Source organism: Pyrus communis, chromosome 4, assembly GCF_963583255.1.
Source record: "Pyrus communis chromosome 4, drPyrComm1.1, whole genome shotgun sequence".
In the NCBI taxonomy this organism is placed as follows: Eukaryota; Viridiplantae; Streptophyta; class Magnoliopsida; order Rosales; family Rosaceae; genus Pyrus; species Pyrus communis.
Window position 1 is genome coordinate 27,599,168 of NC_084806.1, and position 24,323 is coordinate 27,623,490.

The window sequence follows — 24,323 nt, forward strand, 5'->3', positions numbered from 1 at the left end:
CATTGAAGCATGTGGAGACAAACATAGGCTGAGTTATCCTCCAACCCTTTTCAATACGAATTGGAAAGATTGAACAAAGAAACAGACCAAAGGGGTATGCTCAGACCTTCGGGGAAGACCAAAAGAAATCCTCCAGCCTAGTAGCACAAAGGAAAATCAACAAGTGGAGGAGATTAAAAGAATCATGCAGCCCAGTTCAAGAGTATGCCTGTGGAATCACCAAGATCATTGCCTCAATGCAATCACCAAGGAGAAGAGGGAATTTACACTTCATAACCAGATTTGCGTCCCTAAACTCTTCTCTTTGTTAATTACATTTTGCCATGTTTAGTATGTTTAAGTTCTTTTTATGTGTTTACTTATGTTTTGTGTGAATCTATGCTTAAAACATTGAGGACAATGTTTGATTTAAGTGTGGGGGGTAACTAATGTTGTTAATGCAAATTCGTGGGATTTTATCGCCCATAACTTCAAATGTTGTTCCTTACTGTTTTAAGGTGTTTTTAAGTTGTTTTAGAGTGTTTTAGTATGTTTTGTTTTTATAACTCCGAAAATACCATAAAAATTTGAAAAAATTGTTTTGAAAAGCCTAAAAAGAGTGTTTTGAGTCGTTTTTGTGTGTTTGTGTCTTAGGGTACCTTCCAACACAATAATGAGGATTTGGTTTGTAATTGCATGACTGTTAAAAAGAGTTATAAACATGGATGAAAGTTTGATTTACTCTTGGTATATGCTTGGTTTTGGTTATAATGTATGACTTCACATGCAATCATAAAAGAAAAATTCGTTTTTGTAACATGCTTGAAGGAAGGAACTCAAACAAACGCTACAACCCTGAGAGACTTGAGCCTATAACGTTCTTTGGAGAGTATAATCTGTGATTTCTTGTTTTCTAAAGTCGTTGCATGATCTCATTATTCCTTGCTTGGTTACTACTTAGAATGCAATTGTATCATGATAGAACTAAATGCTAGAACTTATATCCGTTTCATTCAAAGCATGATATTGATTGCATAACATACAATAAGATGAAGTTGTTAGTTAAGCCAAAGCCAAAAAGCCTATCCCTTTTCACATGTATTGTAGGATTACCCCTTTTGAGCCTTTTCAAGCTTATTTTCTTTGTTAACCCCTTGTTCTTAAAGGATAGTGAAGCATGACTTAGAATGAACTCCTTTTGATCAATATACTGCAGAAAATAAGTGTGGGGGAAGATAATAGGGCACGGCCAAAGAATGAAATAAAGAAAAAAATTGTTGAAAAGAAAGAAAAAAAAAAAAAAAAAGAGTTGAAAAATAAGTGAGAATGATCTCACAAGCATTGGTTATTGAAACTAGGGTCCAAAAGAATGAATTTGACCCTAGTTGTTGCATGAATCTTCCCTTGTGTTTAAAAGTTGATTTCTGCCATTAAAAGTGAGTTTAAGTGTCAATTTCATTACTTCGCTTTCTATTACCTTTGTTTCACTTTACCTTTCTTTGTTAAACCATTACCCTTAGCCCCGTTACAACCCTCAACTTCTATCTTGATGTTATGTATTCAATATGTGGAGTTTGGAATTGATATGAGCTTATGGAATCACTGGTTATCATTCTAAGTAGTAGCATTCCATTCATGAGATCATATACATGTTAATAATTCCAGAAAATGCTTTCCTTGTTATAACATATGTGAGTGTTCGTCTACATGTTTACATCAATCTTCTCACATATACCTAGTGTAGGGTGTGTAGTCAGAAAATCTGTGTGAAAAACGAGAGTACATCTAGTAAGAAATTGAGGGAATTCTCTAAGGCATGTTACTACATTCAAAACATGGTTTTAAATGCTTAATTGTGAACTAGTATGTGGTGACTATGAGTAAGAATGTACTTAAGTGTAAAGATGGCTCAAATCTGTGAGAATAATGATTTTTAACTTGTCATGTGCATTGGAAGTCCCTGATACGATTGTTGGAAGGTGTAGGTTGTGTTTTGTTCTTTTTGTTTTGTTTTTCTGTTTTGCACGAGGACTAGCAAAAGCTAAGTGTGGGGGTATTTGATAGGAGCATATTTATGCGACTTAAATGGCTTGTTCTCGTACATTTACGTTATGTTTCTTTAGTTATTTTAGTTCTTTATGCTTCTTTTGTGTGTTTTCAGGTTCTAAGGGCAAAGTATGCAAAAGGATGCCTTTTGGAGCCTTTTGGAGCAAATTAGAGATTGGAATGGATATCATATGCTTGAAGCCAAAAGGATGGACGAAATTGAAGACTTGAAGTAGGAAAGTTAAAACCTAAAAAGACCTCATGTTTGAGCATCATTGAAAACTCCTACGCATTTTAGAACACAAAAACAACATTCCTAGCAACCTTAGGACATTGTCGTGTGTTTCCTTGTGTCTCCCTTCCTTGCCATGCAAGGAAGGGCTTTGTTCCCTATTTTAAATACTTAAACACTACCACTTATCATTCACCACATATCACTCACCACTTATCATATCATACATTCATTTATCACTTATCATAATCATTCACTTATCACTTAACATATCATACACTTATCACTTATCACTCATAATCATCTACACATTTCAACCATTTAAACACATGTACTTCACCTACAACATCCACCTACTTCACCTACAACATCCACCTACTTCACCTACAACCTCCACTTACTTCACCAACCTCACACACTTACTTCACCTACAAATGACATAGCCATATGTTCCCTCCACTACTCCTATAAATACCCTTGCATTCATTCATTCATGGACATCTCATTTCATACACAACACATTACAAACACATTCTCCCTTCCCTAGCCGTGAGCTTCCCATCCATTCCCTTATAATCCAAACACCACTCCTCATCCATTTCCATAATCCCCCAAACCTCACCTTAGACCTTGTGCTACAACAACGAGGAAGATAAGAGGGCCTAAACGTTCATACAATTCAAGTGTGAGTTGTTGGAATGTTTAGGTGTTTCTTTGATTTCAAAGTTTAAATTCAATTCTCTTTGTTTTGTACGTATGAGGAATGGAAGAGAAGAGTGCCTAAACGTTCATACAATTCAAGTTTGAGTTGTTGGAATGTTTAGGCGTTTCTTTGATTTCAAAGTTATGAGGAACTAAACCCCCTTTAGCTAGGGGGTGATTCGAAACTATGTTTATATTTGCAATATGAATTGATTAACTTTCGTTGGAATTTCATAAGTTGTGGATTCAATTTGTTTAACCGTTTGATTGATAACTTATTTATGAATGTTTATTAAGAATGCGCGCTTAATTTTCATGCATAAATATGACGCTAGAATATAAGTGAATTTCACCTAATCGTTATGAACTTATATTCACAAGTAGTGGAGGTTGCTTATAAACAATCGCGTTAAATGAATTCTTGGCACGAGTTTCATGCTCATCATAGTAACGAATGCCTCGTCAACACTTATAGTTTTCATAATGCTTAATGATCTTTGATTGTATCTTTATTGTGCTGTTCACGTAAAGGACTTTTGGAGAATGTGGTGAATTGCGTTGCGCTAACCCATCCAATTCATTAACTTAAGGAAAACTTGACGGTTAATTTAAGCGGACCTAATTAACCCGGGGCGTTGAGTTTCATAATTTATCGAAAGACCAACTGAGAATCAACTTGTATGCAAGTGTAACATGTGTGGAGAAGAACCCCTTGGCTATTCCATCATCCATATTTTATTCACATTCATATTTACATTCTGTTTTAATTGCAATTTGTTCATTTAGTTTAATTTTGTCAAAACCTAAATCCCCCTTTACTTTAATGTCAAATTAGTTAGAAATCAATTTAGTTTGTGTTTTTACGTTTTTGAGTCAAATCCAAGTGATTAACAATCCCTCCTAATCCCCGGTCCAGAACGATCCCTACTTATATTTATACTACAATTGTCAAAAAGAGGGTTTAATTTATGCGCGTATAATTCTCGCATCAATGTTCACCTCCCGCACCATACGCTCACCTTGGATACAAGTTAAGTGCACAGTCCTGTTGTATAAACCACTATAAGTGGTTCCGACTCGTAGGTGACCTGCAATTATTCGCACAATCTTCATGTGATCGTAGCACTTGAGCGTATTTATTTACACCTAGTCTTGTCGTACAGACCATTTTAGGTGGTTCTGACTCGTGTGTGATGTGTTACAAACTAGCACTCAAATTAAACCCTCTTATTGACAATTGTAGTAAAGATGTAAGTAGGGATCATTCTAGGGCGAGGATTAGGAGGGATTGCTAATCTACTCTAAATTGACTTAAAAACACAAAACTTGACTTAAAAATACTTAACTAGACTTATATGACTCAAAACAAACTAAAAAGACTCAAAACAGCACAAAACAATCAAATAGACTCAAACTAGACTCTAAGGGGTGATTTGGACGAATTCTAACTTAACTTTGACTCAAAACACTTAAAAACGCAAGTTTTGATAGATTCTAACTAATTTGACACAACAAAGTAAAGGGGATTGGGTTTTTGACGAATTTAAAGTAAAAACAAGTAACTTAAAGACTTAAACAAAGTTGACACGAAATTGGGTGAATGGATGGGTGCTAGGCTAGCTAGAGGGTACTTTTCCACACATGACACACTTGCATACAAATCAATTTCCAGTTGCTTTTTCAATAAACCATGAACCTCAACACCCCAGATTAACCGTGAACAACACTAATTAACCCTCAGATTTTCCTTAAGTTATTGAATTGGATGGGATACGCATTGGCAGCCAAATTATTCTTCAAAAGTTCCCTACATGAACAACATAATAGAGATACAATCAAAGGTCATTAAGCTTTGTGAAAATCATAAGTATTGACAAGGCATTCGTAACTATGAACAACATGATACTCCTGCCAGGAAGTTACTTAACACGATTGTGACTAGCAACCTCCACTACTTATGAATATAAGTTCATAATGATTAGGTGAAACTCCCTTATATTCTAGCATCAAATTCATGCATGCAAACTAAGTACGCATCCTTAATAAACATACATGAATAAGTTATCAATCAAGCATTTAAGTAAATTATATTCACGATTTATGAAATCATAACTGGAAGTAATCAATTCATATTGCAAATATAATCATGGTTTCAAAGTCTCTTCTAGCCAACATGAAATTAGTTCCTTATGTTCACAGCAAAACAAAGAAAACTTAAATTAAACATTGAAAACAAAAGATGGATTACACCTAAGAACGCTCCAACAATCCAATATTGAATGGAGCACGTCCCAGGGTCCTCCTTCTTCTTTTTTGCTGCGGCACAAGGTGTGGGTAAAGGTTTGAGTGATGAATTGTATGAAAGAATGGCTGCAAGGTTGAATGGTAATGAATGGATCCCCTAAAAGCTGTGGCAATGCTCTTATTTATATGGGAAGGAAAGAGCACGGCTGGGAATTAAATTGGGAAAGGTTTAAGATTCCAAATCGTCCAAGAAAAAGGTAATAAATCAGAATCCCAAGAGAAAAGGGAAGGAAATATGCGGCAAGCTTAGAAAGAAAGGGAAAAGGGGATGCCTTGAACGGCAAGGAAGGGAAAGGAAGGGAAAGGCTGCGGCATCCTTCTTTGACTGGGATTAGGGCTTCTAGAACTTATATTTAAGTGTCCTAAATTAATTAGGAACCCTCCTTGCAGCTGAGAAACAAGTAGGAAAAGACTACGATTGACTAAGTCAAAATAAGGAAGTTTGACTCATGTTTCCTTCTTTGTAGCTAATTCTTTTTCTTCCAAGTCTTGAATTAATTTCTTTCATCTCTTTAGTAGATTCTTAACCTTTCTTGAACTTCAATTTCGTCCATCCACCTTGCTCCATGCATGTGCTATCCATTCCAAGCCCAAAATTGCTACAAAATGCTCCAAATTGCACTTTCTTGCTACTTTAGCCCTTTGGACCTACAAACACATGAAAATAGCTTAAAATACTAAAATAACTAAGAACTAACAATATAAATGCAAGAAAACAAGCTAACTAAATCGCATAAATATGCTCCTATCAGTGTGCGGGTATATTTGTTGAGATGTGGATTTGAGCCGTACAGGTCACGTTAGGTGACTCCGGCTAGATGGATGAGCTCTAGAATTAGCCATACAGGTTAGGTTAGGTGACTCCGACTGACATATCATTTGTCATTGATTAATATCACCTGGCTTACATATTTTTATGCTGAGATATCCGACATGGCATATTTGCGAATTGTGCTATTCTGAGTATGGTTGTGGTATAGATATGTATTCTATGTTATGGGAAATTATATAGGTTTTACACGTGAGGGGTTACTATCTTTGACAATTGAAATGGTTTTGAAAAGCTTTGTTTTTGCCCATCCACACTTTCTGTTTTGCGCTCCTTCAGGTTCTAGTTAGGAGTGCTTTTTGGTGGCTTGCGAGGAATCCACGACAGCTCTAACAGATTATCACCATTGTAGGATTACCTTTGGTTGTGAATTCACACTTAGTTCGTCTTGCACTTATTCTTACCTAGTGCTCTAGTTAGTTTGATTTTTATTTATTCCCATTTCTATTATTATTATTGCTTCCGCACTGTGCACATGGCTACATCACTCTCGCGTGACGGCCAATACGCCTTGATTTTAGTCAGTGTGTGTCATAAATGTACACCCACGCCAAATGAAAATGTACCAACATTAAATGAAAACGTATCAACGTCAAACAAAAACGTACCAACCCCGAATTAAAACGTACCCAATTATAAACTATATTAAAATGAATATTCATCTTTATGGAATGTTTAAAAATATGTTTGATTCATACACAATGCTCTAGATAGTCTTGTTCTTTGGTAGATAAGTCTTTGGAATAACTTCTAGTTGATCAGAGATAAATCCTTATTATTGTAGATAATGCTAAATAATAACAATAAATCATATAATTTTGAATTAACAAAAAGGCTATTGTCCGTTAATTAACGACTCTTTTTATAAAAATAAAATAAAATAAATTAAAGTAATTTAAACTTTTACATTGTTAACGACTCTTTCTATAAAAAAATAATTAATTAAAGTAATTCCTCATTATTAGGACAAAAAGTAATAAAACTTATGTTTTGAAAACAAACATACCATAAATTCAAATGTACCAAGAAGCTAAATGTACCAAAAATTCAAATGTACCAAGTAACTAAATGTACCATTATAATCAAACGTACCAATATAACCAAGCGTACCTAACAACGAGTTTTGTTACATTCTATTTAATTTACTAAAATAAATATTTTAATAAAAAGTAAAAAAAATCTTAAATCATCATAATAAGAAATGCATAAAAATAGGAGGAAAAAAGGGGATACTAACGTGTATAGACTTCTAATGAAATAAAATTAAAGTTTCAAAATTGTAGGGAAAATGTTTAATCAAATTTGCATGAGGAATAGATGTTTAGTCTATAATATTTAAAAACGAGACGTCTATATCAAAACGTCCCAAGTTTTATTCACTAAACTTTCAGGTTTAACCTTAAATAAATAAATAAGAAAATAAAAACCAATGTTTCTATCTCTAACCCAATGATCCAAAATCTAGCGCACCACTCCACCCCTCCATTATTTTCGGCAAAACAAACTGCTATCCCATTGGAATTCTCCTCCGACCTGGAAAGCACATCTTGCAATGTCTCCTTCAATACATCAATCAATAAGCACTCAATAAGCAGACCAAATGGTATCACCAATTTATAGTTTTTGGAGATGGAAAATATGATGTCTGATAAGAAGCTGAGGGTGCCCAAAGTAACATATCATATGAATGCTATTTTTTCCAAGCAGAAGCTGCTCCAGTGCTGCATCTATTGCTTTTCTCCATGGAAGTTCCTTCACTGGGGAATGTATGGCTTCCCGTAACTTCTCCTTCACAAAAGTGGTTTTGATTTGCGGCTTTTGCTTTTTTTTTTTTTTGGTTCTCCAAATTGTGCCGTGGATGAAACTACTTTTACACGACTTGGATTAAAATTATATTACTGGATATGGTCTTGATAATTTATCCCTAAAATTTCCAATAAATAATCCCAATTGAAAATTTTGTAGCCCATGGTCGTTCGTGATCTTGATAGAATTTTTTGCTGTCACTTGGGTGGGTTTCGTCGGAAATAATGGAGAAATGCAGTGGTGTGCTAGGTTTTGACTTATTGGGTGCAGAAATAAAAACACTAATGTTTATTTTCTTATTGTTATTTATTTAAAGGCAAATTTAGAAGTTTAATAGAGAAATTTTTTTAGTTGGATGTTAAGATAAAATAACTGGACCAAATAAAATTTCCCGTTCCTCTTCAATCCACCCTTTTGAATCATCCACGTGTCCGGATAGCTTCCGCTGGAGTCACTCTTCCCCCAATCCAAAGCCTCCTCCACCATTCTCCCACCATTGGCGTTGTTGGAAAGCACGTGAACGTATATTAGCTTTTGCCCATCCCCGTCCAATCCCTCACTCTGCAGAAAACCGAAACTCACAGATCGATCATATCCTCCGCCTCTCTCTCTCTCTCTCTCTCCTCTCTCTTGCTATGTTTACCCTCTCCGCGACGCCATCCACCACATTCCTCTCGCCTAGGGTTTCGCCGTCGTCCCTTTCCTCCTCCTCCCCCTCCGCTGCTTCTTGTTCGTCACTGTCGTCGTCTTCTCAGCTGTGCTTGGTGTCTGTGAGACGGCGGAGCTCTGCCTGTCCTTGCTTGTTTTCCTCCTTGAAGGTCAGTGCCATGGCGGAGCTGGTGAAGGACACGGAGTCGTCGTCTTTGTCGCCCATTCAGAGTGCAGAGAGGACGGAGACTAACCATTCTCGCACCTTTCTCAATGCGACCACTGAACAAGGTGACAGCTCTTCGCCTTTTCTTTGTATGGTTTCTCAGAAAATGCAAGAAAGTGAATACTTTTTTCTTGAATTGAAATGTTGCCTTTCTTGAATTGAAATTGGTTCTCATTTTTGTTTACATGGCTGACTTAAATTCCTAGGGTGAGAACTCTTCTGCATTTTCTCTGTTTGGTTCCTCAGAAAATGCAAGAAAGTGAATGCTCATATTTTTTTTCTTGAATTGAAATGTTGCCTTTCTTGACTGTTAAAATGAAATTGGTTCTCAATTTGTTTTTTGGCTGACTTTAATTTTTATTTTGATATTTACATGAATTATGGGCTGTTTTTGTTCCATTTTTTGTTTGAATCTTGATGTTCATGAGTCAGTTTTGCATGGTAGTTTATGCGAATCTTGATCTTCACGTTGCATTTCCTTTTTCTCAAAATGGAATCCTGAAAGGACTCCCCTTTTTATTACAAAGGGTCGGGTGGGAAGTTGGTCTCTTTTTTCTAGTCATTCATTGCATTTCCTTTTGTTTCCCAGAAAAGAATAGTATGAACGCTTTCCCCTACTTTTCTTTTCACTCTTCTTCTTTTAAGTTTGCCGTAAGAGCTGAGTATTTCACTTGTTAGTCAAAAGAATTTTCCTCTCAACTTGGAAGTGATTAAAGTTTCAAATTTGATTCATACTGCAGCCTTCCAATCTAGTAACATGGTCGATACAGAAGCCCATATCGCTGCCCAGTACTTGACCTTTTCCTGCACCTTCTCCACTTCCGACACCCCCAGCATCTTCAAAAATCCGTTGATTTCTTTCTAACCAACTCTAGCCTTAAATGAGTGGAATTCTTGATAGCTTGTTTTCAATTTGTAGGAAATGTTGAGCAAAAAGTTCATGTTGAAGTATTCCTATTTATGTTAAGGGAGCCGATTGTTGTCAGGCATGTATTTTTTCACAAGGATGTACAGTGTTCATTTTTCGATCCTTAAAATTATGTGGATTTTACTGGTTAGCATTAGCACCCAATATAGAATGCAATATAAAAATATTTAGATACGTTATTTGGGTTTATGAAGTGTACAAATTAGATACCCATCTTTATGTTGTTGGGTTTTTTCCAGCCCATGATAAGTTGTCCTAAGTCTATTGGGAATTAATAGTCTTAGAGGATTAAATTGTTTTCTCAATTGGAGAAGGATTCATAACTAGATTCCAATTAGGATTAGTAATCCTTATTGAAGAAGACCTTTATTATGTCTATATAAAGGGGCTATTGTACTAGTTTTGAGACGGAGCAAAACAATAAATTGTATACCACTCTAGGGATTAGAGTGAGAGAATATTGTAAAGTGTGTGCGAGAGAAAAGAAAAGAGGTAGGGTATTTCTTGTTCTTGTTCTTTCAGGTTTTTCGTCAAGTCCTAGTTCTAGAGATTTGGCAAGATTATTGGTTGTACTCATTATTGATATAGTGAAAGATTGTTGTTGCTGTCCCGTGGACGTAAGCACATACTGCCGAACCACGTAAATTCTTGGTGTTATTTATCTTGGTTATTTGTTTTCGATTTCCGGAGTTTTGTTCTTGTTTTTCCCATTCTTAAAACGTGATATTCTCAACATATGTAACTATTGGGCCTCAGTCTGTACTATGCACTAGGGCATGATACTTTAGCCAGGGGTTGGTGTATACAAGACTTATTTCTGTATATATAAGTGAATCTAGTTATATATGGAGCTGTAGACCAAAAGCATTACAAGATTGGACAAGCTAGAGAATAAGGACAAGGATGGAAGGTATTTTATTGGATATAGTTGTTACTTTAAGGTTCTAACTTCTGAGTAATGCTTTCCCCAAATGTATATGCCATAAAGTATATTTTGAAATTTTGTTTTAAGCCTTCTCTTTAAAATATCATGTTTTAAGGAAAACTGTTTTCTCTTGAAATGAGTAAAAAATATTAACAAAATTGTCCATTTTCGAAAAGTGACCTACCTAGTGTATTCAAACAACAATAAAAAACAGAGAACAAATGAAGAACAATGAAAGTTATGACAAGTCTATGGAATCTGAGTATGAACCTAAAAGTACACCATACTTTGAATACCTTATTTCTTTATACAAATTTATTAAAAGGTATGGGTTTTCATTAGGTATGAGTTGTCAACATCACATCGAAGTTGTTCAATGGTTATTGCTCCTTGTTTCTGTGTTAAACACTGTTTTCAGTGTTATTTTTTTTTATAGATTGTACCCCTCATACCCATTGTTTCAAGTGTCTGCCTGTGGAAGCCAGATTTTTTTTGGACTAGTTATTATGATAAGATCTACTTACTCAACAACTTCATCCGTTCCAAGTCCATGGTAGGTAGGTACCCATCAATGCATGCTACAATAAACGAAATGGGTTCTGTACCTATATAAATTTGTAATAATTCAAAGAATTGTGCAAGGACTTAAAACTGAACTTGGTTGCATCAAATGGTTGGATGCATCAAATGGTACAATTCTTGCGGGGTATGCGTTATTAACTTTTGATAGTTTAAGAGCACTTTTTGCTTGGTTTATAAGACCTGTCTAGTTGCCCTACCTTTATTGTTGTTCACACTCATTGTAAAGTTCCTATATTTATTCCCCCCCATGGAAACCAAAAGAGAAACAAAAAATGAAAGAAAAGACAGATTACTATTAAACAAAGCATGGATAAATAGACAGAACATGGTACATAGTGGCGGATAGGACCAATGGTGCAAGAGGTGGTCAAGTTGAAGGACCACATGAACTAAAAAAGGGTTGGAGGACTAAATTGTAACTCATGGACAAGTTCAGGGACCATTGCTCATAATAACCTTTACTATTATGATAGCTATTTGATTGGATTGCTAATCTTTGTAGGTATGGACCACTGAACCCTGTGGTTGGATAGTGTTTGAGTCCTTCCTATTAGTGGGACCATTACAGTTCCAACTCCTAATAGCCTAAGATTGTCCTCAAATTTACAATGCAATATCACTGGGACTATGGTCCCAATGTCAGTTTTTCTTTTTTTCGTTTTTCCACTGCCCTTGTTATTTTTACTAACCGCTTTATAAACATAACCTCTGATGTCATTGATTGCATGCTCTGATATGTACTTCAAATGTTCTGTGTCTTCTTATTCAAGTTCCTTGAAGGTTATATTTTTGTTTTTCTTGCTTGTATCCTTGTATTGTAGTTGAATAATTCATCTATATTGTTTTCCTGTTCCGTTGAACGAAACTTAAAATTTTTTGTCAACATTGGGATGGAAATTGCAACTAGACCTAGAGCTAGTTTGTCATTAACTGCAGCTTTCTTAATGAAAAAACACACTATTTTTTAAGCAGCTTTTCTTTACATTATTAATGTTCTCCTGTTTATTGATGCTAGTTTTCTTGACTTGTTTGAAATGTTCATCTGTAGAGCTGTTGTCTGTAATAAGGAAGGAAACAGAAGCTGGCAGGCTTCCCTCAACTATAAAAATGCTGTAAACTTTTATCAGAATTATATCAGAATTATAATGCGTCACGAATGGAAGAATTATATCAGAATTATAAAAATGCTGTAAACTTTTATTCCTAATCTCGTGTTGTACTGTACATAGTTAGATCTACTTCTTATATTTCTATTTTGAATTTACTTGATATCCGTAAACGTTTTGGCTCAAATCTCATCTGAAAGTAATTTGTGTATCAAATGTGTGCGTCTGTAAATTTAATTTTTTTTAATGGTTTTAGCATTCAAAATTGCTAAAAGAAGAAGATTTAGTATTTTCTTCTCAAAATAGAATTTTTTTTTTTTTAGTATGTATAGCTGTAGCCATATTAATTAGAGACGACAAAACTGGTAATAAAATTTCATAAATTCGTCCAACCTTGAACTTCCTGTTCCTTATGAACTAGGAGTATCTTTCAACTTGCTAATATATTGTTATTTACATATATCCTAATCTTGGCTTTGCTACTGAGTAGGAATTAAAAATCTGTGAGATAGACATTTTGTGGTTCAAGGCCTACATTTTTACTGGAAATGTTGATACTAATTGAGTGGGACCCAATCTTTGCTTACTACCACTTAACGTGACCATGGTACTTACAGATAGTGAGTAACTAAGAGAATAACAAAGAGTCAATCACTAGCTAGCACGAGATAAATGTGCCTATAAAAAGACTGATTTTTTTATAGGAAATCTGAACCATTTACATGTTGTGCTTACACGAACAAATAAGCCACAGTGTGACCATTGTGTATGGATCTAGAACTTGCGTCATGGTTATTTTATTACAAGCTTCCATAATAACCATTGTAAACTTAATTTTGAAACTTATATTTGTTATGCTTCACTGGTTAAAACTCATCTAAGGGTATTGATCCTCTTTGACTAAAGTGGATTTTACACACACACACACTTGTGTGTGTGTGTGGGAGAATAAAAGAAGGAGAGGGGGGGGGGGGGGTGTTCTCTATATATGGATGCCAGGTGCCGTATTTTTCCTTAATTAGCGGACATGAAATTATGTGTTCATTAAAATGTCAATTGTCTGTCACTAACGTTGAGCTGTAAGTATATGGGTAGCTTCAGGAAAGCGAGATCACAATCAGCTTTAATTATTCAAGCACATGCCAATCTGCTTTGATTTTCTAGTGTTTTTGTATATCTGGATTTTATTTGCGTATAACGGTCTGAGGACTTCTTGTTCAATTATTAGATCGTATATGAATGGCTTGTATGCATTAGATGCCCTAGAAGTAATTTATTTTGTGATAAGAAACTCCTTTTCTTTTTTCTTAGTCCTATGCTATAATTATTCAGATTCTTCAAAGTGGAAATCCCAAGGCAGATGAGATTGTGTTGTCAAATATGACTGCTGTATTGGATCGTGTATTCTTGGATATAGAGGTAAGATTGGGTTTTATATGCGTTATCACACAGCTGCCTTAGTTGCTGATGTGGGTTTGACACAGATAGGAAACCAAATTATCCGTTTGTTTTCTTGTATATTTGATTTGTTTTATTTTATTTTATTTTATTTTGCCTATATGATAGACCAATAATTTTTCAGGACCCATTTGTCTTCTCACCATATCACAAAGCAATGCGAGTGCCTTTTGATTACTACATGTTTGGTCAATACTATATCCGTCCTTTAGTTGATTTCAGGTAACTTGGACAACTTCTATCCTATTACCATCATCCGCTACTTTGATGTAAATAAAGTGAAAGCAGATGCATTTATTCTTGTTGTCTATTTTTGCTAAATTTGAATGGACATGCCATGTATTATTTCATGAAGTTCATTGGAACCTTAAAACTGACAGGGTCATGGGTTATTTGTCCATCTGACGTGCTATCATCGTATCATTCAGCATGAGATTAAAATCATTTATTTTGATTTATGAGAGAATCCTTTATATATTAGTTGTATTGGCAATTTTAAATATTCTGATTTTTAATTGTTAATACAAAAATGTAAAGATCTTTTTAACTGAAACCTTTTTGTATTGAAGACTCTGGAAATGTGAATGGTTCATCAGTCCTCGAGTCCAACTAGCAGTTGGATGGATTGAAAATAACATGACAGTATTTGAGAAAGTAAAAAAATGTTATTTGTGGAACATTGTAATATTTATATTGTAATTAGAGCATTGGATCAACTGGGTGTCTGATTAGAGCATTGGATCAACTGGTTGATAACAATAAAAAAAATGCATAAAGGAATAAGAACCTATGTGTCATTTAATTTCAGAAATGGGTGTGTTAGATTCAGTTGCCTGTATAAATTACATTTGCACAAATAGAGAATGCAAAAGTTGGGATCATTGTTTCTAACACCTTGTAGTTCTGGCTTAAGAATCTTTAGAAATGGAAATGTGAGCATGTAGTATGTTTATGTATTCAGTTTGGATACTTAGTTTTTCCGAAATCCAGTGTGGTTGATCAATGAACTGTCCTTACTTTCAATCCATCGTAATTGATTTGGAAGGATAAGGTACCATGTAAGGTACATGTGTGCCAATTTGGGTAGTTGCTCAAGGGTGGGTGAGTACTACTTATAATGCTCTGTATATGGGGTTAGTGTTTTCTTTTTCCTGCTAACCGTATTATTTGTAAAAGCTTGCAAGGATATTGATTATCTATTCCTATATTGCCCCATTGTAAATAGATCCAGCATACACTCTTTGAGGAGCAAGACTGAGCTGACTATTCTGGCTTCTTCCTGTACATGTTGAGAAGCATTGCGCCTTTAGTGGGTTTAAGGAAGAAGTTTTGTAGAATTCTTTATGTTAATATGGAGGACGAGGTGCTAGGAGTTTAGGAGAGAGGGCAGCTTTTGACTTCTCTGTGGGCATTGGTAAATACGGAGATAATTTTTTTTCCCTTCATCATGGAGAATGGGGATCCATAGTTGGGTGATTATCGCTTGCATTATGATTGGGTAAGGGAAACGTGTAGTACGGTGAACTCTGATTTTATAGCTCTGGAGAGTGATATTTTTTTTTTCTCTCTTTTTTGACAGTTAGACTTCTAATCCGCTGCTGTTTTTATATCTTCCCTTTTCTGGCTTGTTTAATGAAGTAAATAAATGAAAATTATAACTTTTCATTTTGTATTTTTTTATGCTGAATTCTTCACTGCGTTTTGAAATAAATTTACACCAAGTATTATAATGGACTAGAGAAATGCAATGTTACCATTAAACCATTAAGGGTGTCCATTTATTAGAAAAAGATTTTTCAAAAACTTGTTGACAGAGAATACTCACATGAAGAAACAAAAAAATTGCTGGCGACTCAGCGTTTTCTTTCTTCTGTGCTATTTCTTTATCCTAAATTCTGATGATTATTTGTGCAGAAACTCATATGTTGGCAATCTTTCCATTTTCTATGAAATTGAAGAGAAGCTTCATCAGGTGCCTTTTCTCAGTATTCAGCTTATTTTCTTTGTGGGGTTAACAACTATACATTGCTGAATTGTGGAACACTTTCTTTCTAGAAGCAAAGTTACACTGAATTTCTCCCCTGTTTCGTTGTTACAACTTACAAAGTTATATAGTGGCCTCCGATATGCATTCATTTAAATGCATGTTTGGCAGTCCAAGTTTAGGTTTGGACATATGTATGTTGAAGTATTTTAGAAAACTATGTCAGAGAGGACATGATAACTGATAAGAACTGATGATCTGAAGGGTTCCTACAAGCCAGTTGCATGGACTATCAAAATAATGACTATTTTATAGTAGAATGCAATACAAATGCTATAACTTTGTCTTGGTGCTGTATATCACAATTTCAGTCGACCTGTAGTTGTCTCGAGCTTTTTCGTATACGATTTTGGTGGTACTGTGGTAGTACTATGCAGATGCCATATCATCTTGATTAGTTTACACTTGGAGATGACTTGTAATGTAATGCTTTTGGATTATGCATGCAGGGTCACAACATTTTTTTGATATCAAACCACCAAACTGAAGCAGATCCAGCTGTCATTGCCTTGTTGCTTGAATCAACAAACCGACATCTTGCTGAGAAAATGGTGAATTGCAATGTTCTGTCTTCATTCTAACCGTAAATTGGATGCATACACTATTTTGTGCACTTATAACTGTTTGCATAACCAGTTTTTAGACTTGGTACTACAGACCTACATAGCAGGAGATAGGGTTGTGACAGATCCTCTTTGTAAGCCTTTCAGCATGGGGAGGTACTTGTGAATTCTTGAATAATGTTATGCAATTAGTATGCATCTCTATGCTTAAATGATGAAATCCTCACCATTTTTTCTTTTAGTATTATCACAGGAATCTGATATGTGTGTACTCCAAAAAGCACATGAATGATGATCCTGAGCTTGCTGATATGAAAAGAAAAGCAAACACCCGGAGTTTGAAGGAAATGGCATTGCTATTGAGGTACCGCAATTATTTTATTTGTCTATGCATGGTCAAAGTTGGTTTGTTATTAATAACAGCTCTTCTTATTTCTGCCCATTAAGGTCTGAGAGTGTTACTACCATGTCAGGTCACGTGCAGAAAGCTTTTTTCCCCTCCTTTTTCTTTCTGCATTGTTTTTCTGTTCTTGGAAAACCCTGATCTCTTCCTCTTTCATATCTTTTTTTCTGTTTTATTTGCTCTTACCTATTGTTGTTTTCTTGTCTCATTGAACCCTATTAAGCACTACACATCTCAGAACTAACCAATTTGTTTAAAGTGAATTTTGTTTTTGTGAAACGTAGCTAGTAACAAACTGGGGATTGAGGATACTCAAAATGGAGGTGCGTACTTTGGGTCGAGGATACTACTAAAAGCGAGAAACAATTCATTTTAGGTGCTAGACCGAGAGAGAATGGCTCGTTGGTGCCTAGGATTGGAAATTTCACTAGAGTCCATGTATGTTGAAGGAAGAAATGGATGCCAACTTCTAAGGCTTGTCGAAGTTGAAGGTAGAAGATGCATTGTCATGAAGGAAACTTGTTATTTCCAGTTGTACCCTTTATGTGGGGATTTGAAGGGATACGTTTCCTTCTTTACTAATCCATCTTGTACCTTTGAACTTGAACAAAATATGTAAGTCGGCATCTATTTCTTCATTCAACTTCATGAATCTAGTGAGTTAGCCAATCCAGTCCAGTCGTAGAGACAAAATTAGGAGTGAAGGTTCAACATTGTAACAAATGCTTACCTTCAGGTCTCCGCTGGTGGTATATTTGCTAATTGGGGTGGGGGGATGGTTTCTCTAATTTCAGTTAGTGGTAAAGGAATAATCTGCATTTAATCACAATATTAGTGGACTTTCCACTGTTTCTGTAATTTTATTATTTTCTGCAATAAAATTTGTTTCTCTTTAAGAAAAAAAAAAGGTCAAGTGGAATTTCTTATGTCTCTGTTTGTTCTTGTATTTTTTTTTTTTCTAGGACACATCATGCATGTTTGTTGTGTTTTTGCTAATCAAAATACCGAAGAGGTCGGCATAGGATTCAAAGAGAATCAGTGCTAGTGATTCTCTCAAGAGAGATCACACGGGGACGTAGGAAAAGTTAGCCATCTCGATAATAATTTTTTCTTGTAATTGTGTGAGGCGATGTTTAGTTTATTGTTTCCTCATACTCACGTATCATCATCCAAGCTGTTTGCATAACAATTTTCTTTTCTAAATAATACTCTTTTAATGTAATGAATTTGTTTATATATGTTTCTTCATACAGCCTTCTAATTGAACATGTTTTATAGGGGCGGATCACAAATTGTATGGATTGCACCTAGTGGTGGAAGGGACCGGCCAGATCCTGCAACAGGAGAGTGGTACCCAGTAAGCTCTTTCAACTTCATCATGTATGAGATGATTGAGAAGGAAATCATGGATTTCATGATCATTGTTTAATATTTTTTTAATTTTTTTTTAGCTTTCTTTTTGTAAAATGTTTTGATCCGGATAGTGTCGTCAATGTTCAGGTGATGATTTTTATTTTGCAATTGTCCCTATAGTGTTGCCACATGAGGTTTTAAAGTTGCATCTATATGTTCTAGTTGTATTGTGAATTTAGGTTAAGCAAACCTGACAGCATAGATATAAAATCAAAGGAGTTATTTGGTTCATCATGGATAGAATAGGGACTCAAGAGTTCTAGAGGAAAGCATAAATAGATTGAGGATGATTTTGAAATATAATCCACCATTTTCTGTCTTTTGAAATAAATTACTGTTCTAATAATTTACTAAATTTGACATAAACTTAGTTGTATTTAATTGAGCAGTTGGGCTTCCCTAAAAACGAAGATAGGCTACAATTTGAGATCACGTTGACATACTGTTCCTATAACCAAGAATTGACCAATATAGATACACATCCACCTATCTCGATAAGGATTTTGAGTTGGTGGTGCAATGACTTCATACTGACAACTAACCAGTCTTAACACATAGACATAACATACATGCAAACACGTAGAGATAAGTACAAGTGTTGTCTTCATGATGCAATTAACTTCATACTGATATAAGTTGGTCGGGCACCTTTTGATAGAGATAAGTACAAGTGTTGTCTTCATACTGACATAAGTTGGTCAGGCACCTTTTGATGCTGCTTCACTGGACAATCTGAGAAGGCTTGGTGAACATTCTGCTGCTCCAGGGCATATATATCCCTTAGCATTATTGTGTCACAACATCATGCCTCCTCCACCCCAGGTTCGTCGTCTCTGTTTTGGTGGTTCCTGTAGTGCTACTTTTCCGCTTTAGTGACAATTCTTTTTCAGGTAGAAAAAGAAATTGGAGAAAAGAGAATGATCTCCTTCCATGGTACTGGATTATCAGTTGCACCAAAAATCACCTTCTCTGATATTACTGCTTCCTGTCAAAATTCTGAAGAGGTTGGTGCCATATACAATGTCTTTCAACTTCCTGGTTGATTTGGATGGTTCCTGTTATATTCTTCGTGATCTTTAACATTATTCTGCAATGAAAGCTCGTGTGTAAATATATTCTTGATCTGAGGATTACTACTGCATTTTAAATCATGTCATGTTACCAACTGCTGAGTAGTGTGGAAAAACTTGTTCCGCCTATCTAGTTTGGTGATGAACATTAGCATTTAACTAATACTGTCTTTTCCTTGGTCAACAATGATGTAACGACTAGTGCACAGCTGGAATAGATTGGTGAACTGTATCCAAAAGTAGTTTAATGTAGGGGTATAACATAATATATGGATATATATATAAAATATGTTCATCCATATGACAAAGTCTTGAAAGCTACTGTTCAAGGACCTGGAAAGTCATTTTCATTGATTTCTAATTGTTAGAGTAAAACACCTTTGTTCCCTGAATTTTGGGGTTTAGGTGACTATAGTTCAGGGAATTCAAAATGTTTTTGAAACTGGCTAACTGACACGGTTACTATGATGACCAGACGTTTTGAAGTTCAGGGCTCAAAGTGCCGCATTGGTCAAATTTCTGGGTGCAGATTTGATATCTACTCTAAATGTTCTTTAAACTTCACCATTTTTCTCTTAGATTGTTTCTAAGTATTCTGGCTGTTGTATGTTGCAGGCTAGGGAGGTATACGCACAGGCTCTGTATGATATTGTTACTGAACAGTACAATGTGCTCAAATCTGCTATACATTATGAACAAGGACTAAACGCATCCACTCCAAATGTTTCTTTGTCCCAACCATGGAGTTAGTCCGTCTTTAAGCAGATTTCCTTCCTACTTTGCTTTCATAATCAGGTATCTATTTTGATTTTCTGTAGTTACCAGTTGTGTGACTACTTAAACGCTTCTAAAAAGCTTTTCACTCTTAATGTGTAAATTAATTGAATACAGTGAAATAACGTTGTGGCTGGTTTTTAAATGAAAATAAAGGTTGACTGGAAGACGTGTTTTACAGGGTTCAAGTGTATCCTGTGCGTGAAAATCCGAATAAAGAATCTAGAAAACGATAGAAGTGTTTTTGTTACCATTTGAAAATGATATTTGCGCTCTTGGCACTGGCTATTGAATATATTCCTATGCACATTGATGATCGTTCTCTTTTGGTAACTAGATTTGATTGAATCTCGCAGGTTAGGACCTTACCTTAATTTTGAAACTCCTGACCGAAGGTTGACTGGGGAACTTCAACGCAAGTATGCACTGTGCCAACAAGATCTAATTGAAGCTGATGATCAATGTAAGCTCAAAACCATCTGGAATTGATGGATTCTTTTTGTGCATATGGTTTTTCAGCAAGAGCTGAATTCTTCTGGAAACGAAGCTATCTCGCAAGGGTTCAGTTTTAGGTGTATACTGTACAGATGAAGCCAGTTGTTGACTAGCCATGTAAATCGAATCTCAATTCGTTTCTAGTAATAGATGTTACAATCAATTTCTTTTCTCTAACACCTGAGAGAAGTCTTAAATTTTCATGGCAGTAACTACTTGAATGCGAAGGATCTAGGGTTGCCCCTCTCCTAGCAGCCAAAGCTTCAACATCTCTTTCCTCAATGACGAAAGTAACATGAGAAAGAAAACACATACCCTATCACGGTTTATTTTGTTCAACATCTCTTTCCTCAATGACGAAAGTAACATAAGTAGGGTCGACCGTATAAATCCTAAAATACCACTTTGCTCACTTTTCGTTAAGTCTTCCATTAGATTCAAGTACTTTATGTCTAGAGTCTCTTTCCAATAGGGGTGGGCACGGTTTGGTTCGGTGCAGTTTTGAAGCCAAAATCTAAATGAAACCAAACTGTTTGGTTCGGTTCGGTGCGGTTTCGGTTTGGTTTTTAAGAAAGAAATGTACATTTTAAAATATACACCTATCTACACATAAGACTGTCTCATTTTCTACACAATACATTAATTAATGAACGCATGTTAACAATGAGTACATTGAGTGAGGATGTTTTGATAATCTATTTCTATCTAAAATTAGGACAATATATGCACAAACAAACCTGCAACAACTACATATGCAGCAAGCAAACTTGATGCAAGCAAACGTGCAGCAAATGATGAATGATGAATGATGATATTCTAATGTGGTTGAGTAGATACTAAATGTATGGAACTCTAACAAACAACCAATTAAAACATGACACCTCATATGGACATCTAATTAAATGTTTATTAGTAGTTTGGTTTCGGTTTCGGTGGGGTTTTCAAAAGCCAAAACCGAAACCAAACCATTCCCTACAATGCGGTTCAATTTCAAAACTGCAAAACTAAACCTTTCAGTGCGGTCCGATTTGGTTTGTGTATTGGTTTTGGTTTTTAGTTCCAAGTGCCAACCCCTACTTTTCAAGTCTTCCTAGGTCTTTCTCTACTCCTTTTGCCCTGAGTCTGTCTCATAATCACATCTTCTCAGGAGGCAGTAAATGCGAAGCTTAACCTTTGGCGGGAAGTGTTGGAATCTAAAGGACTTCGCCTAAGTAGGTCAAAGACTGAGTAGATGGAGTGCAAGTTCAGTGGGAACATAGTATAAATGAGATAGGGTGAAGATTGGAGATCAAGAAGTACCAAAGAGTGAATATTTTTGCTATCTTGGATCTATATTGCAAAAGAACAGGGAATTGGAGGGAGACCTGAGTCATAGAATACAAGCTAGATGGATGAAGTGAAAGAGTGCATCAGGTGTATTGTGCGACAGTCGTATGCCAAAGCTCAAGGAAAATTTTTATAGGACGACAATAAGGCTAGCAATGCTTTATGACACGGAATGTTGGGCTGTGAGGTATTAACACGTACACAAAATGAGTGTAGAGGAGATGAAAATGCTTCGTTGGATGTGTGGGCATACGAGGAAGGACAAGATTCGGAATGAGGATATCCGAGGTAAGTTAGGAGTAGCCGAAATTGAAGATAAGATGAGAGAGAATCGGTTAAGGTGGTTTGGTCATGTGAAACAAAGACTTACAGATGCTCTGGCTAGAAGATTCGATTATGAGACAAAGGCTCAAGGCCAAAAGGGTAGGGGAAGACTTGGAAAGAGACTCTAAGAAAACACCTGGACTGCTTGGATCTAACAGAAGACATGACACAAAATTGAGCGCAATGGCCTTCTAGGATTCATATAATTGACCCCATTTGGTGGGATAAGGCTTTGTTGTTGTTGTTCCTTTCAATTGCAACCACTCCTACGCTTGGATCTAACAGAAGACATGACACAAAATTGAGCGCAATGGCCTTCTAGGATTCATATAATTGACCCCATTTGGTGGGATAAGGCTTTGTTGTTGTTGTTCCTTTCAATTGCAACCACTCCTACTTTACCTTGAATATCCTCGTTCTTAATCATGTCATTTCTTGTGCTCCTATGCGTCCAACGAAGCATTCTCACCTCCACTACAATCATTTTTTGCATGTGTTTTTTATGCTTCACCGTCCAATATTATGTGCCATGAAGCATTAATGATCTTGTTGTCGTCCTATAAAATTTTCTCTTGAGCTTTTGTGACATACATTGATCGCATATCACACCCTATGCACTCTTCCACTTCATCCATCTAGCTTGTATCCTATGGTTGAGATCTCCATCAAATTCTCCGTTCTTTTGCAATATAGATCTAATATAACAAAAGAGCTCACTCTTTGGTACTCCCTGTTCTCCAATCCTCACGCCTATCTCATTTGGACCTCCCCCTGAACTGCACTCAATATACTCTATCTTTGACCTATTTAAGTGAAGACCTTTAGATTCCAGTACATCCCACCAAAGGTTAAATGCATTTACTCCTGTGTTTCATCTATCAACATTATATCATCTGCAAAAAGCATACACGGATATCATCTTGAATATAAGGCAATAACTCATCCATTACCAATGCGAAAAGGGAACGCCTTAAAACTGAGTCTTGGTGTAACCATATGGTGATGGAAAGCTTTCAATTTATCCTTCATGAGTTCTTATTGCAATCCTTGTTCCATCATACATGTCCCTTATTTTTTGGATATATGTTGCTCGTACTCCTTTCTTCTCTAAAATCATCTGAAGAATTTCTCTTAGAACCCCATCATACACTTTTTCCAAATCTATAATGATCATATGCAAATTCTTTGGCATGTCTCTATATCGTTCCCTTGATCTCAGTAAGAGATAGATTGCCTTGATAATTGAGCGCCATAGCAGAATCCGAATTGATTGTCTGAGACCCGTATTTCTTGCCTCAGTCTATGCTCGGTTACTCTCTCTCAAAGGTTCATTGTATTGACTCATTAACTTAATACCCCTATAGTTCTTGGAATTTTGTTTATCGCCCTTTTTCTTGTAGATAGGCACCAAAGTGCTTTTTTGCCACTCATTTGGCAACTTCTTAGTTTTTAAAATCTTATTGAAAAGGTTTGTGAGCCAAGTTAACCAGTCTCTCCCAAGCCTTTCCATACTTCGATCAATATATTGTCAGGACCCACTGCTTTTCTTTGCTTCATCTTTTTTAAAGCTACAACCTCTTCCTCTTTCCTAATTTGGCGATAGGAGCAATTTCTACACAGGTAATGCTAGGGAGACTTAAATTTTGTAAACTAAATGGAGGTTGATAATTAGATTATTATTTAAGTTTTGGTTAACGTGTTTATGCCTTATTAGTGACACTTCAATTATTTGCAAATTTAGTCAACCTAGTATTACTCTTTTTGCACTCTTCCGAGTTACTCAACTCACCCAAAGAAGTATCCTTTCGTATGCTTCATTGAAAAGATTATGAAAATAAGCTCATTGTCTGTCTTTAACCGCGTTCTCCATATCTATAACATTTCCATTCTCATGCTTGATGCACCTTACTTGGTTCAAGACTCTTTGTCTTCCTTTTCCTAGCTCCAGCGAATTTATAGATATCCATCTCTCCCTCTTTGCTATACGATGCAATGACCAAACAAAAACAAAACAAGAATAAACTTGATATAGCTCCAATTTTGTAAGTGATTATTGCGCGCAAATGGGTACTGCATGGCCTTACACGTGTAAATGGATATTGCTTGTGATAGACCTAACATGATTAACATGGTGGAGACA

General features: G+C 35.7%; 1 protein-coding gene across 2 annotated transcripts; it reads left to right on the forward strand.

The window, feature by feature from the left end:
- Positions 1-8,409: 8,409 nt before the first annotated feature.
- On the forward strand, positions 8,410-20,689 carry LOC137732446 (glycerol-3-phosphate acyltransferase, chloroplastic-like). Of its 2 annotated transcripts, none has more exons than XM_068471754.1 (14): positions 8,410-8,837; positions 12,256-12,310; positions 12,354-12,396; positions 13,646-13,732; positions 13,896-13,993; positions 15,686-15,743; positions 16,265-16,366; positions 16,452-16,534; positions 16,632-16,742; positions 18,060-18,138; positions 18,897-19,016; positions 19,085-19,198; positions 19,880-20,059; positions 20,395-20,689. In XM_068471754.1, exons 1-13 carry the CDS (start codon positions 8,534-8,536, stop codon positions 20,012-20,014), a joined length of 1,389 nt encoding a protein of 462 aa, XP_068327855.1. In that variant the 5' UTR covers positions 8,410-8,533; the 3' UTR covers positions 20,015-20,059; positions 20,395-20,689. The 2 variants fall into 2 exon arrangements, with proteins under 2 accessions (XP_068327855.1, XP_068327856.1); XM_068471755.1 differs by having other exon boundaries at positions 16,473-16,534.
- The last annotated feature ends 3,634 nt before the right edge of the window (positions 20,690-24,323 follow it).

What these genes read in the sequence shown, in the direction of transcription:
- LOC137732446 (XM_068471754.1), top strand. Translation starts at nt 8,534, where the DNA reads ATGTTTACCCTCTCCGCGACGCCATCCACCACATTCCTCTCGCCTAGG. An exon ending in TTGAAGAGAAGCTTCATCAG is followed by an intron (nt 15,744 to 16,264) that starts GTGCCTTTTCTC and finishes TTATGCATGCAG; the next exon opens with GGTCACAACATTTTTTTGAT. An exon ending in CCTGTCAAAATTCTGAAGAG is followed by an intron (nt 19,199 to 19,879) that starts GTTGGTGCCATA and finishes TGTATGTTGCAG; the next exon opens with GCTAGGGAGGTATACGCACA.